This window comes from Malus sylvestris, chromosome 3 (genome assembly GCF_916048215.2).
Source record: "Malus sylvestris chromosome 3, drMalSylv7.2, whole genome shotgun sequence".
Classification (NCBI taxonomy): domain Eukaryota; kingdom Viridiplantae; phylum Streptophyta; class Magnoliopsida; order Rosales; family Rosaceae; genus Malus; species Malus sylvestris.
Window position 1 is genome coordinate 30360172 of NC_062262.1, and position 15705 is coordinate 30375876.

General features: G+C 41.6%; 1 protein-coding gene across 1 annotated transcript; it reads right to left on the reverse strand.

The window, feature by feature from the left end:
• Positions 1 to 336: 336 nt before the first annotated feature.
• LOC126617449 (L-type lectin-domain containing receptor kinase IX.1-like) lies at positions 337 to 13977 on the reverse strand. The gene is made up of 3 exons (XM_050285511.1): positions 13858 to 13977; positions 8895 to 8905; positions 337 to 1344 (listed from the first exon to the last, which is right to left on the reverse strand). The coding sequence occupies exons 1-3, from the start codon at positions 13863 to 13865 to the stop codon at positions 452 to 454; spliced, it is 912 nt and encodes a 303-aa protein (XP_050141468.1). The 5' UTR covers positions 13866 to 13977; the 3' UTR covers positions 337 to 451.
• Positions 13978 to 15705: the final 1728 nt, after the last annotated feature.

A 15705-nucleotide genomic window follows, 5' to 3' on the forward strand; every position in this document is an offset into this window, starting at 1 on the left:
TATTTATCTACATGTGTTTTGGTTTGTTTGATGTGAAAACTGAAGGAACGAATGGACGGCAGCTGATTCTTTGTTTATGTTTTGTTGTCCGAATGCATTGACATTGAGAAGACATGGATGTCGTCGTTTGAACATGTACATTTTGACTACTAATATTTCAGTATTGGGTTTTTCTTTTGATGCTGTTTCTCTGTGCATTTTGACATGTACATTTCTGAATACCCTGGTAGAAAGAGCCTCTCTTTCACTTACTGCTTTTTGAGTTCGAACCCTCTTGCAATCTCTTGTTATAAATTTATGGGTATAACATATAACTACGACAAGATGGCAAGTTCATTATCATCAAAGTAACAACTATATATGTTGCCTAACATATTTACTTAAAGATATTCACTATAAAAAATGTATTAGACGCAAATTTATATATTCGAATAACAGAGTGAGATTAAATTTATCTTGTATACAAAAGTGAGGCTGATGGAGAAGAATTGGATGCAGAAGATGAGGTGAATTGTGAGGAGTTGGTGTTGTAACCATGACCCGAAGACTCTGTCTGACGTCTTTCCAAATCAGTATTGTAACTCGACGAGATTGAAAATGATACCGGAAGAGATAAGTAGCTGGCCACCGGCATCTTTGATGGGAGAATGGGCAACGGAACTTCGAAGTTAAGTACTTGAATTGTTTGTTGTATCGAAGGCCTCATCGTGTAATCCGGATGAGCACACCACAGCCCAACAATCAACAAACACTCCATCTGTTTCGCATCGAACTCTCCACACAATTTAGGGTCAGCTGCTTCAATGATTTTCCCTTCTCCATAAAGTTTCCAAACCCACTCCACCATGTTAATTTGAGTACTTCCCAACTTTGGGTCAATGGGTTTTCTCCCACAAGCTATCTCCAAAGCAACAACTCCGAAGCTGTAGACATCTGTTTCCTTGCTTGCCTTTCCTGTGGTAACGCATTCTGGAGCCATGTATCCCATGGTTCCAGCCAGAACCGTGGTTTGCGATTGTTTTCCATGATCCACAAGTCGAGCTAATCCGAAATCCCCAAGTTTGGCGTTGAAGTTTGAATCCAGCATAATATTGCTCGATTTAATATCCCTGTGCAGCACACATTGTTCCCATTCTTCGTGTAGATAGAACAACCCGGATGCCAAGCCTTGAGCAATTATGTATCTTGCCTCCCAATGTAACAAGGTTTTCGGTTTGAACAAATGGAAATCTAAGCTTCCGTTGGACATGAACTCGAAAACAAGCAGGAGCTCTCCTTTTTCATGGCACCAACTGATTAGTTGCACCAGATTCCGATGCCTAAGTCGACTGATGATCCTTACTTCTATAAAGGGTAATATTGTAATTACACTATCTAGACATATTACTTAGTGGTTAAGATATCTCTAGAGATATTACTTAGTGGTTAAGATATCTCTAGAGATATTACTTAGTGGTTAAGATATCTGTTAGTTAGTTACATTTTAGATATCTTAGTGGCTATAATATAATTGTGTATATATACTCAAAGTGTAATTTTATTTGATATGAAATGGAAATATAATTTTCCTATTATGGTATCATCCGCCTAGCTGTCTCACGACTCTCTCTCTTTGATCCCCAAACGTCGTGCTTTCTCTGTGACTTCCTTCTTCTCCGATTGATTTCTTGATCGATTTCTGCATCTCTCTCTCTGATTTCTGCATCTCTCTTTGATTTCTTGATCATGCCTTGAGATCTTCATCGCTATCTGTTAATGGCAACCTCTGCATCTCCTTCGTCGGAATCGGATTCTCTAGTTCATCCTCTTCCGACTGCACCTTCAAACCCTAATTCTTCGATCTCCTCATCGATTACGATCCAAAACATTGGATCCATGGTGCCAATCAAACTCACCACCACCAATTATCTGACTTGGAGTGCTCTCTTTGCTTCAATTTTCCGCCAGTACAATCTGACTGGCTTGATTGATGGATCTATGGCGGCACCGCCTCAATTTGTTCTTGATTCTTCAGGGAATCGCATCCTCAATTCCTCCTATGTTGCGTGGTGTGAGAATGATCAAAACATTCTTATCTGGATCAACTCAACACTTTCTGAATCTCTCATTCCTTATACCGTCGGTGTGAATTCCGCTCGTGAACTTTGGGCGAAATTGGAGTCCAGGCTTGCCACGGCCTCTCAGTCTCATATTCATGAGCTTTGCTCTCGCCTTCGCAATCTTACAAAAGGTGAATCTACTGCTGCTCAATATCTCCAACACATTGAGGCCATTGCTGATGCACTTGCTAGTGCCGGTTCTCCGGTTGACGACTCAGATTTGATCTCGGTTACTCTTCATGGTCTTCCTCCTGAGTATGACTCGTTTGTTGATGTCATTCAATTTCGCCTTGGATCCACTACTATTGATGAACTTCATGGTCTGCTTCTTAGCAAAAAGATACAATTGACAAATCGCAAGAAAAGTTCCTCTGACTCATCATCATTTCAGGCTCTCAATACCTCTGTTGGTATTCTTCCACTTCCTGCATCAAATACTGTCTCTTCAACCTATGTTGCTCAGGCTCCTACATTCAACAATCAAGGTCGTGGACCAAGTCACCACAATCGTGGAAACTTTAATCGAGGAAATTCCAAATTCTTCAATAATCAGAGGTCAAACAACTATAATCGCTTCAACAACACCAATCAGCGTTATAATCGAGGAGGCCAAAATACTTTTTCTTCCTACCACAAGAAGAACTCTTGTCAGATATGTCATTAGTTTGATCATGAGGCCTGTGATTGTCCTCATCGCATGAATCCAACTTATGGTGGGAAATCTTCTCATTCAGCAATGGTTGCCAACACATCATCTTCCACTCCTACTTGGATTGTGGATTTAGGAGCCACCTCTCACATGACAAATTCTTATGCTAATCTGCAAAATCCTGAAGCATACACTGGTCCATAACAAGTTTACATCGGTGATGGCAAAGGTTTGCCCATCACTCACTCAGGCTCTACTATTTTAAATACTTCTACTAGTGCCTTCAATCTGAATAAAGTCTTATTTGTTCCTGATTTGAAACATAATCTACTATCTGCAAATCAATTTCTGATTGATAATCACTGTTCTTTACATCTTTATCCCTCTCACTTCACTGTGAAGGATATTTCTTCGGGGATGATGCGTTTTAAAAGACCAGTTCAATATGGTTTCTATCCATTTCTTTTCTCATCACAAACACATGGTTCTTCTAAAGCTCTTACTGCATCTGTGAAAGCCTCCAGAGATCTCTGGCACAATCGATTGGGTTATCATTCTGTTAAGATTGTCAATAAAATAGCATCTCAATCTTGTATTTCAATTTCCTCTAATGCTGCTAAGTCTTTTTGCTCAGCTTGTGCCCTAGGAAAATGTTCTAGGCTTTCTTTTGTATCTGCAGTGTTTGTACCATACTTGATCAATCCCGAAACTACCAAGCACATGTCAACATTATACTGTCACAGACTCACAAGACTCATCCTCAAACCAGGAGGCCAATCATTACTCGACACGTGTCAAGATTAGAAACCAATCAGGGCACGGCACGTGTCGACATCAAGAACCAATCACAACATGACACATGTCAATGTGACAAAGCTACAAGTTTCTCTATAAATAGGGGTCATTCCCCCACAATATTTCCTAATGTCATTTGTACTAAATCATTCACTAGAATTCACTAAAAGAGAGCTTGAACCTTTGTACTTGTGTAACCCCTTCACACTTAATGAGAACTCATCTACTCCATGGACGTAGCCAATTTGGGTGAACCACGTACATCTTGTGTTGTTTGCTTCCCTGTCTCTATCCATTTACATATTTATCCACACCAGTGACCGGAGCAATCTAGCGAAGGTCACAAACTCAACATTTTCTGTTGGTCCAAAGTCTTGCTGATTTTGTGCATCAACATTTGGCGCCATCTGTGGGAAGCGACACTTATTCCTACTCTCTTCAGCTGTGTCAAGCTGGTTTCTACCATTCGTACACTCTCTTTTGACCAGGCATCCCTCTCCAACATGGGGAGCGAAGGAAGCCACAACACACAGAATGACACCCCTCTTGCACATAATGCGAAACAACGAAAGAAAGAAGGAAAAAAAGTTTTTCTTCAAGCTAAAGTCGATGAGCTAGAAGCTCAGAACAACAAGATAGCAATGAAGAATGAGGTCCTCCAGGAGCAATATGAGAAGCTCTTCGAGACGATCCACGAAGCTAGGCAAGCTCAGACACGCGAGCTCGTTGCCCTCGTGGAAGTCAACCATCAATTGGGTGCCCCCCAACACGGAGGATCACATGCCTTCAACATAGATATCCCTGATAGGGAACGAGCTACCCCTCGATTTGATAATCAACATGAGACTTCTCTTAACCCAGTTGCTTCGACCCGAAGCAGGAGAAGTGGAGGGAGACACCTCTTTGCGGAAGGGGCAGAATGATCGAAAGCTGTTTATCGCGATTGTCGGGATTTCCTGAAGCAACGTCGAGAGAACTCCATCCACATAAGCTCAAAGATCAATGACCCAAGGGTTTCTGAGAGACTCGGTCCCCTACCACGGCCCAAGCCGGCTACCAATTTGGGGAAGGGACAACAAGTCCTAGAGAGACATGAGGGTACATGGGACTCAGAGATGTTCCGACAGACATACCTTGGAAGCCAGTATGGCGAGTCCAGGGAAAAATCACATGCTCTTGATCAAACCTTCCTACTTCCAAGAGGCGATGGAGATTTACGAAAGAAAGCTCCAGTGGTACATGACTCTACTCAGGACCCCCTTGTCCTACAGCTCATTGAGGAAGTAAACAAGTTGAAGGCTGAACGTCTGGCCGAAATACCTGACTGTAACCAGCCTAGGCATGGCCCTCTTACAAGGAGGATCATCAACACCCCCTTCAAGCAAAGACAAAACAGAAGCTTGGCTTGCAACTCTATACTGGAAAAGAGGACCCGATTGAACACCTTAACCTTTTTTAGTCCACCATGGCATACCGGATGTACACCGACGAAGAGCGATGTCTCCTCTTCCCCTCCACCCTCTTTGGCGGAGCTCTAAATTGGTATTGTCGTATTCCACTTGAGACGGTAGACTCATTTGAGGAATTGAGGAAACTATTTGTTTCCCAACATATTTTCTAGACCGATCGCTTGCACTCTGCAGATGACTTATACACTATCCGCCAGAAGCTAGACGAGTCATTACGTATGTATGTTGGCCGCTTCAGCCATGAGTACTCCCGTTGTGCTGATGACAAAACTGCCCTCAAAGCCTTCACGGCAGGCCTACGTGACTGTTTCTTTAAGTACATGATCAATGCCAACACTTGGAAGACTTACCCTGAGGTGATGGCGCAGGCTTATAACCATGCCTCAGCCGAAGCAAAGACATACCAAGAGAAACCCCTTACAACCATCCCCTATCAGCAAGTAGGGAGTGGAAGCCAGATCCACATAAATGAAAAGACCTCAACTTTCCAAACGGCAATGACGCCTCCCCATGCCTTGCATAATGCTTCGCCAAATCAACAGACGTATCAATCTCAGGGCAAAAGGAAGGATTTCCATCCCCACCACTCTCATTTCAGTAAAAAGAGTAAGGGACACTATCGCGATAACCAAGGGTATCGCCACGATAATGCCCGCCCCCAGGCAGTCAATGCGGTGGGCCAAACCCATGTCAATCAACATAAACATTCATGAGCATCACTCATATCAACATTCATGAGCATCACTCATGTCAACATCTATGAACATCACTCATGTCAACATCCATGAGCATCACTCATGTCAACATCCATGAGTATCACTCATACCAACATTCATGAGTCTTATGTCAACATTCATGAGCATCAATCATGTCAACATCCATGAGCATCACTCATGTCAACATTCATGAGCACAACTCATGTCAAAAAAAGCTTCAGGGCTACAATTACAAAGCCTCAGGGCTACAATTACAAAGCCTCGGGGCTACAATCACAAAGCTTCAGAGCTACAATTACAAAGCCTCAGGGCTACAATTACAAAGCTTCAAAGCTTCAACATAAAAGCTTCACCCTACAAAGCTTCAAAGCTTCCAAACTTCCAAGCTTCAACATAAAAAGCTTCACCTTTCAAAGCTTCAAAGCTTCAAAGCTTCAACATAAAAGCTTCACCCTACAAAGCTTCAAAGCTTCAACATAAAAACTTCACCCTACAACCCTTCAAAGCTTCAACATCAAAGCTTCATCCTACAAAGCTTCAAAGCTTCAAAGCTTCAGTATCAAAGCTTCACCCTTCAAAGCTTCAAAGCTTCCAAGCTTCAACATAAAAGTTTCACCTACAAAGCTTCCAAGCTTCAAAGCTTCACCATCAAAGCTTCCAAGCTTCAAAGCTTCACCATCAAAGCTTTAAAGCTTCACCATACAAAGCTTCACCTACAAAGCTTCAAAGCTTCACCATATAAAGCTTCACCTACAAAGCTTCTTTACAAAATTTCAACACTAAAACATGCAAGAGCTTCACACATTCTTGATCAAGATAGTGTGAAGCTAAATCAAATTTTGTGTCCTAAAAAAAAAGCTTCAACTAGTCAAGCCTCTTTCTCTCTCCCCCTCTTCCGTCTCCTTTCTTCTATCAAATTTCTGCAACTTCTGCTCTTCTTCAGTGGAGCTGAATTTTGGACATCTTATAGTTCTTGAGCAGACGAACAACTTTCAAGAAGGAAATTTTTCTGTTTGAGCGACGGAAGTTAGAGTGTTGAAGCTCCAAACATGACAGTCAGATTCTTGCAGATTTCAAAGCTGCTGTGATGTTTCGAAGATCTGGAACTATTTAACTGTTAGTCCATTCTGGATTTTTGATATGTTATGGAAGAGACAATGAGGAACAACTTCGATGAAGAAAGTATGGTGATCTGAGCAAGCTAAAATGGAGTTTCGAAGCTCACAACAGGTCTGACAGGTTGACAGACAAATGATGAACAGTCACTCATCATACCTGAATTTCTGGACTTGTACTGATCCGATGACTCTCAAATTTGGATATGTTGTAGTTTAGGAATTAAGGAACGACTTTCATGAAGACAACTTTGTGATTCGAGCTACAGAGTATGGTGCTATATTGAAAAAACAATTCAGGTTGTTAGTGGAAATGAAAAACAATTCCACCAAAGAAACATCATTATGATGTTTCATCATTATGATACTTTCATCATTGTGATGCTTTCATCATTGTGATGCTTCCATTATGATGTTAGGGCACCAACGGTTACACCCTCTATCATAGCAGTATGTGTGTGTATCTCCCTATAGTCATCATGTGTAAGACTATCATAGTCAGATGGTTTTCCATAAAACAGCTACCAACGGTTACACCCTCTGCAATTCCACTTATTCGGGCCTAGCAACCTTTAAGAAGAAAATATGTGAAGAAAAGGTTTTGGGCTACCACCCAAAAAAAAAAAAAAAAAAAAAAAGGGTGAAGTTTTGTTAATTCGGAAAATCGAGTACTAGCAAGACACCTCATTCGTCAACTCATTCGACCAGAGACTTGGGGGACTCCTACTGTCTACTATTACTTAATGACTTGGATTTTTCAAGTCCCCAATCGAGAAGCTTTCCTCACTCGGGAAATTAGGGGAGGATGCCTTGGTGTATTTAACATAGTACGCTGAATGAAGTGAAGTTTATTTATTGATATCTTCGATAAGTTACAAGATATGTGCATACACAAGAATCAAAACAAACAAACAAGAGGGAGCCTTCACAAAATTTGATCATTCAGAGCCTCAGCACTTGGTAGAACCCCAGAAAGAGGAGGCACTAGAGGTTGATCATTCGGAGCCTCAGTACTGGGAGGAACCCCAAAAAGAGAAGACACCGGAGGTTGATCATTTGGAGCTTCAGTACGTGGTACAGCCCCAGACGACGAAGGCAGTAGATGCCTTTCGAACAAACTTACAAACCTCTGATGACACTTAAAATCCAACCCTCGGATTCCTGCAGCTGGTCAAGTTTTCTCTTCATGCTTGTAGCATAGCTATGTGCAAGCATGTGCAACTGTTTATTCTCGTGCTTGAGCCCTTTAATCTCCTGTTTGAGACTCATCACTTCAGCCACCAATGATTCAACTTGGCGGGTACGAGCAAATAGGCGTTGGGCCATATTAGACACAGAACTCGCACATTGAACACTGAGAGCCAGGGAATCCTTAACAGACAACTCATCAGACCGCTTGGCAAGTAGTCTGTTATCTTTGGGGGTGAGAAGATTCTTGGCCACCACCGCAGCGGTCATGTCATTCTTCATCACAGAGTCCATAATGGTAAGAAGACCAATAGGGGATAAGAAGGATGGGCGCCATATGTTATCTTGAGGAGACATAACTGCCTCTTTCACAACATTCAAGTCCAAACGACGATCGGATGAGCCAGACATTTTCAGTTATGATGAAGGAAAAATGAGATCTAATAAATCCCAGAAGTATTAAAATAAGGGGAAACTCCTACAAGCAGTAACTATCTGAACGTACTTCTTGAACACAATTGGTGCCCTTATAAAAGAAAGGGCAACGGAGCCGTTTGTTAAAAAATCGAAGAGGCACCATTTTTTGGAATTCGAGAAGCAAATTTTCTTGGGTAAGATTTTTCAACAATTCTCACACGCAATGTCAGTTCCTCGGATACCAATGGTAACTTTACCAAAGAACTCTGACAAAGTTAAGGCACGAGAATTTCGAAGTTCCAGCTACCCTACTATTACGCACAAGGATAAAGGAATAGCACCACTACTTGCTAATTGGGAAATCACTATATACGGGTCAATTATGTCCTCCATCGCAAATCAGACTTGCAAGAATGCCTAATTTTTCCTCATCCTTAAGAACACACCTTCAACATATCTGCTTGTTCAAAAATCGAAGAGGCAACACTTTCCGAATTTTGAGAGCCAGATCTTCAACATACCGGCTTGTTCAAAAATAGAAGAGGCGCCTCTCTTCGAACTTCGAAGAGCCAGATTTTCCTGGATATGATTTGTCGGCACTTTTCACAAGCAACATCAGCTTTCCGGATCACGGACCACTTTATCAAAATATCTCTGACAAAGTTAAAACACGTGAATCTTGCAGCTCCCACTACATTGCTATGACCGAGAAGGGTAAAGGAATAGCATTACTACTTGCTGTTGGGGAAATCCCTATATATGTCGACCTTCATCCTCCATGGCCAAGTAAACCTGCAAAAATGCTCAACTCTTCTTCACATCCGAAAGGGCACTCCCAACGAAGCCTCCCGAAATACTTAGCTTTCCTCCTCCTTGATAATACCTCTGCAAACCAGCCACACCAGAGCAAGAGTATCTCATATCACCAGGGTTAAAAGCAAGAGTATCCCATATCATGCTTTTTCCCTTTTTTTCCTCTGTCCTTGTTCTTACCTGCAAAAACAAGGATAAAGAAAGCAATATGTCCGAACCTCCACTTAAATCTCCAGTCAGGAACCGACTGCCTGGAACCTTTGCCTGTTTGCTTACCTTGTATTGCTCTCGAGTACTCATCCTCAACTGCTATCAAGGTCACGAATTCCTCTGGCAACTACCCCAGGACAGTTGATCAGATATTGGCTCTTTACACTGAAGCTGCCAAGCATGGATGAGTCGCTGTGAAGTAATGTTCTGAAGGATCATTTAAATGCAAAGGATTGAAGCAGAATGATCAATGATGTGCTAGAATAGATCACTACAGCATGACGCCTTTCTTGCAGAACCGCACAATCCAGACGGAAGAGTCTACGTCAAATCCAAGCTCCGCATCCCTGCCCTAGCCGAAGGCCTCGAGAAGCCTCAACAACCTTTCGCTGGCACCGTCGCCAAAGAGCAAAGCCTCACCATACCACACCCACTACTTTGTCAACATCAAGAGTATCCCATATCATCAGGGTCGCGCGTACTCTAGATTTAACGGACTTGTTTTGACCCTCAAATTCCTGAGTTGGCTCGCTCATTTGGAGGAAAACAGAAAACCCTCTAGCCCAGTTCAAGAATAAGCCTGTGGAAAGTTACTTCTTCAAAAGCAAAAGTATCTCATATCATCTCTTCTCCATTTACTTCTCCTTATCCTTGTTGCTGTTTACAACACAAAGAGAATGAGAACAATCAACCGGAAGCCGAAGTCGAACCTCCGATCCTGGGTTGCTTGCTTGGAAGTCTGATTGCTTACCTTGTCTGTCACCTATTTCGGCAAATCTCCTCGCTCAGAGACTTGGGGGGACTTCTACTATAGTGTTTGTATCACACTTGACCAAGCCTGAAACTACAAGTATGCTTCAAGTGAAAATGATACATTACCTTGTGTGTCAACATCGGCTAGAGAGAGTAAAGGGGAATGGAGGAGAAGTACTTCCCGAGAAGATGTCACTTCCACCTATGGAATAGAAAAGGCAAGTGAAAACGACACCACACTTCAGTACTTGGAAGTTTCAGAATTACTCAGTGGCTTGGACCTTGCAAGTCCCCAACCGAGGAGCTTCCCTCACTCGGGAACTTAGGGGAGCACTGTTTGTACCATACTTGATCAATCTCGAAACTACCAAGCACCGGTCAACATTATACTATCACAGACCCACAAGACTCCCCCTCAAACCAGGAGGCCAATCACTACTCGACACGTGTCAAGATTAGAAGCCAATCAAGGCGCGGCACGTGTCGATATCAAGAACCAATCACAACATGACACATGTCAATGTGACAAAGCTACAAGTTTCTCTATAAATAGCGGTCATTCCCCCACAATATTTCCTAATATCATTTGTACTAAATCATTCACTAGAATTCACTAAAGGAGAGCTTAAACCTTTGTACTTGTGTATCCCCTTCACACTTAATGAGAATTCTTCTACTCCGTAGACGTAGCCAATCTGGGTGAACCACGTACATCTTGTGTTGTTTGATTCCCTGTCTCTATCCATTTATGTATCCATCCACACCAGTGACCGGAGCAATCTAGCGAAGGTCACAAACTCAACATTTTCTGTTAGTCCAAAGTCCTTGCCGATTTTGTGCATCAACATGCAGTTTGTACCACTAGTAAACCTTTAGAACTCATTCATACAGATGTATGGGGTCCTTCACCCACACCCTCTACTCAAGGTTTTAGGTACTATGTCATCTTTGTGGATGACTATACAAGATATTGCTGGTTCTATCCATTGAAATACAAGTCTGATGTATTAGCCTCCTTTATTCAATACAAATCTATGGTTGAAAATTCTTTGTGCACCAAGATTATTACCTTAAGGTCAGATTCTGGTGGAGAATATGTGAGTAATTCATTCTCAAGTTTTTTGGCTAGACATGGCATTCAGCATCAACTTACATGTCCACACACCCCTGAACAAAATGGGTGTGCAGAACGTAAGCATCGCCATTTAGTGGAGACTGCTAGAACTCTTTTGGCAGTTTCTAAAGTACCTCACATCTACTGGGTTGAGGCTTTTGACACAGCAATCTACCTTATCAATCGGCTACCTACTATCTCCAGAGCATCGCCTTGGGAATCCTTGTATCACATACCACCAAATTATAATTTTTTGAAAGTGTTTGGCTGTGCCTGTTTTCCTTGGTTAAAGCTTTACACTTCCTTAAAGTTGGATCCAAGAAGCAAAGCTTGTGTATTTCTTGGCTATAGTTTGAATCACAAGGGTTATAACTGTCTTAACCCTGCAACCAATTGACTTTACATCTCAAGACATGTTCTGTTTAATGAGTTTGACTTTCCTTTTCATCATCTATCCACTTCTCATACACCTGACCCTACACACTCACCTATTACCTCAAGTCCCACCATTCCTTCTACTCTTACATTCAATTGTCCCACCTTTCACCCTTCTTCTTCATCTACCACTTCCCCAATACACCATTTAGCTTCATCTTCAAGTTCTTCAGTTTCTCCCTCCCAATCTGTCCCTTCCATCATTTCACCTTCCAGTTCTTCATCGGCCATTTCAGAACCCACCAATCTCATCCAACCTCCAAATACTCACTCAATGCAAACCAGGTCCAAATCTGGTATTTTCAAGCCCAAAGCTCTCATTGCTACCAAACACCCCTTACCATCTCATCTTTCAGTAGATTATTTACCTACAACCTATCTTCAAGCTTCAAAGTACCCGCATTGGCGCCAAGCAATGCAGGAAGAAGTAAATGCACTCATTAATAATGGAACTTGGTCTCTTGTTCCTAAATCTTTCTCCTAAAATATTGTAGGATGCAAATGGGTATTTCGTATTAAGAGAAAACCTGATGGTACTGTCGACAGGTACAAGGCTCGGTTAGTTGCAAAGGGTTTCAACCAACAGGAAGGTCTTGACTACTCAGAAACATTCAGTCATGTTGCCAAACCAGTCATTATCCGGCTACCTCTTACTCTAGCAGCTCAATATGATTGGTTTTTGAACCAACTTGATGTTAGCAATGCCTTTTTACATGGTACTCTAACTGAATCAATATTCATGCTTCAACCTTCTGGATTTGAAGATTCTACACAGTCCTCTCATGTCTGTCACTTGCATAAATCCTTGTATAGTTTAAAACAAGCTCCAAGAGCTTGGTATGAGAAGCTTCATGGGGCTCTTCAATCTCTTGGATTTGTAGGATCTCAAAGTGATCACTCTCTGTTCACCAAAAAGGCTCCAGATTTGGTCTTCATTCTTATTTATGTTGATGACATTTTGGTCACCAGTCCTAATTCTGCAGCTTGTAAACAAGTGATACAACAACTTAGTTCTCTTTTTCCTATCAAAGATCTTGGAGCTCTCCATTACTTTCTTGGAATTGAAGTAAAAAGATTGTCTTCAGGTATATTCATATCTCAGACAACGTACATCTTGGATTTGTTATCTAAAGCCAACATGGCAGGGACTAAACCTTGCAGTACACCTCTGAGCACTTCTAAACTTGATCATGCATCACCATTACATGACAATGTTTCTGAGTATCGTTCTTTAGTTGGTGCTCTACAGTATCTTACCTGGACACGACCAGATATCAGCTTTGCTGTCAATCTTGTTTGTCAATTTATGCATAGCCCCAAAATTTCTCATTTTCAGGCAGTCAAAAGAATCCTCCGATATCTTAAGGGTTCTATTGATCTTGGTTTATGGTTTTCCAAGTGTTCCACTTCTCCTGCAATGACTACCTTCTCTGATGCAGATTGGGCAGGATGTGCCCTTGATCGGCGATCAACTAGAGGTTATTGTGTTTTTCTGGGAAACTCCTTAATTAGTTGGAGTGCTAAGAAGCAACCCACAGTAGCTCGTTCTTCCACTGAAGTCGAATACAGATCTCTTACCAATACTGCCTCTGAGATTACCTGGATTTGTAAACTCCTAGCTGATATTGGTTATTGCTTACCTTGCTCTCCTCAGCTATGGTGTGACAATATTTCTGCCATATCTCTTGCTAAGAATCTAATATTTCGTGCTCGAACAAAACATGTGGAAATTGACTATCACTTCATTCGGGAAAAAGTCTTGGCAAAACAGATTTCTGTGCATTTCATTGGCACTCAAGAACAGGTGGCAGATATCTGCACCAAGTCCCTATCCAAGTCCAGGTTCTTGTATCTCCGAGACAAACTTCATCTTCGGTTACCTCAGTTTCGTTTGCGGGGGGATATAAAGGGTAATATTGTAACTACACTATCTAGAGATATTACTTAGTGGTTAAGATATCTGTTAGTTAGTTATATTTTAGATATCTTAGTGGCTATAATATAATTGTGTATATATACTCAAAGTGTAATTTTATTTGATATGAAATGGAAATATAATTTTCCTATTAACTTCTGCCGTGTACTCCTTCATCCCCTGTTTAGACCGACTTGACACCCTCTTAACAGCAACATACGAGTCCAAGTCTTTTATGAACCCTCTATAAACCCCACCAAATCCTCCCTCTCCAAGCTTTTCTCCCTCATCGAAATTACCCGTGGATTAAGCCAATGTCTTGTACGAAAACTTCTTCGGGCCCGTTCCCTTCTCGAATTCCTTATCGATCGAGTCGTTTGCCATAGGATCCTCATCATCACTACTTTCCCATGTTTTGCCCTTCCTCCAACAAATGCACCAAACCAAAACAAATCCACCAGCCAAAACCACACACCCACCAACAACCAACCCAACAAAAAATCCGACGTTGACCCCATTTCCTGGATCAGAAGGCGGCGGCTCATCGCGCAGTTCTGTAGAATTAAAACTCCATGTGTTGATTATAGGTATAGAAGTGACTTCCCCTGTAGAGGCAGAGAACCCAACAACAACATAACCCTGCAAGTACTCATTTAGGTCTACAATGTAACTAATATTCCTCCATACTGGGACACCATTTACATAACTAGTGTAAACAACACTAAGATTATTCGATCCAGAATCGTAGCGAATCTGAGCAGTATTGCTCTGTCTGGTTGTAATGTTTCCATTCCAAGGCTTTGTCACTTTAGACTTGAGAGAGTTGATGTCAATACCAACATGATCGCCGATAGGATCTTTGACGGAAATGATGTTATTCCTGAAGATATCAAACTCCACTGCCACAAAGGGGTACAGATTCGTCGACTCACTATTTGGCGGGTTTATGACGGGGAGGCCTAGACCGCCGCCTCTGCCTAATGTGGTGTTGAGTAAGGACCCGTTTGGCGCCAAAAAGAAGACGAGTTCGTCGGCGTAGGACGTGTTGCCTTCGGAGTTGATGGAAAATGTGAAGTTTGTGGTGAAATCAGCGAGTTTTCCGGTGGCGTTCTTGCGGAGGAGGAAGGGTTGAGAGTAGGTGGCTCGGCCAACGCTTTTGTCCAGTGCATTGCCGGCAGTGCTTTTGGTCAGTCGGAGGGACTTGTCGTCGACGAAAGCATTTCCCTCGATAAATAAATTTTGGTGGTCGTTTGTGAAGGAGGGGAAGCTGAAGTTTAATGGAGATGCACAAGGGAGTAGTTGATGTAAGATTTTAAAGGGTGAGTGTAATCAAACCTTAGTGTATTTATATATATGCCGACATCAAGATAAGAGATTATATGGCCATATAGATAAATGGAGGGAAAAACATTAAGTTATAATGTTTGAATTAGAGTTGGTTAACAACTCTGAGTAACTGGCAATAACCGAAACCTTAATGGGGGGTAGCAGTTATTGTATTTCCATGTAAATAAAAGAGAGGTTCTTGGTCTCTTTTCTCGGTGTGATTCCAAAAAGAAAACTAGTCCCATTGAAGGTTGTATTGTATCAAACACCCGAGAAGAGAAGGCTAAACCTAATATCCATGCATGATGTCTTCGACAGCAAGTATGTTTTCTTTATTCGTTTTAAGGTTTACTGGGATTGTATATTATTTTATGTTGGTTGTAGTTTAATGGCTTAACTGATTATGTCTTGGTCGTGAAGTATGAGATAAGTTAACATGTGGTATCAGAGCCAACAGTTAAAGCGTTGAACTCGTTTTGTCTTATGCAAATTGATTCTAGTTTCCGCTGCTATTGCTTATCATATGTTATGATATCTTGCGACTGCATTGTTATACTCTGTAACTATGCATGAGAATAAAGTTAGTTGATCTGATGAATAGATCAACATTATGAATAATCTTAAAATTGATGAAGACTACTTGCTGGTTTGAAATACTTATCACTACTTAAATACATCATCAAAATGATAT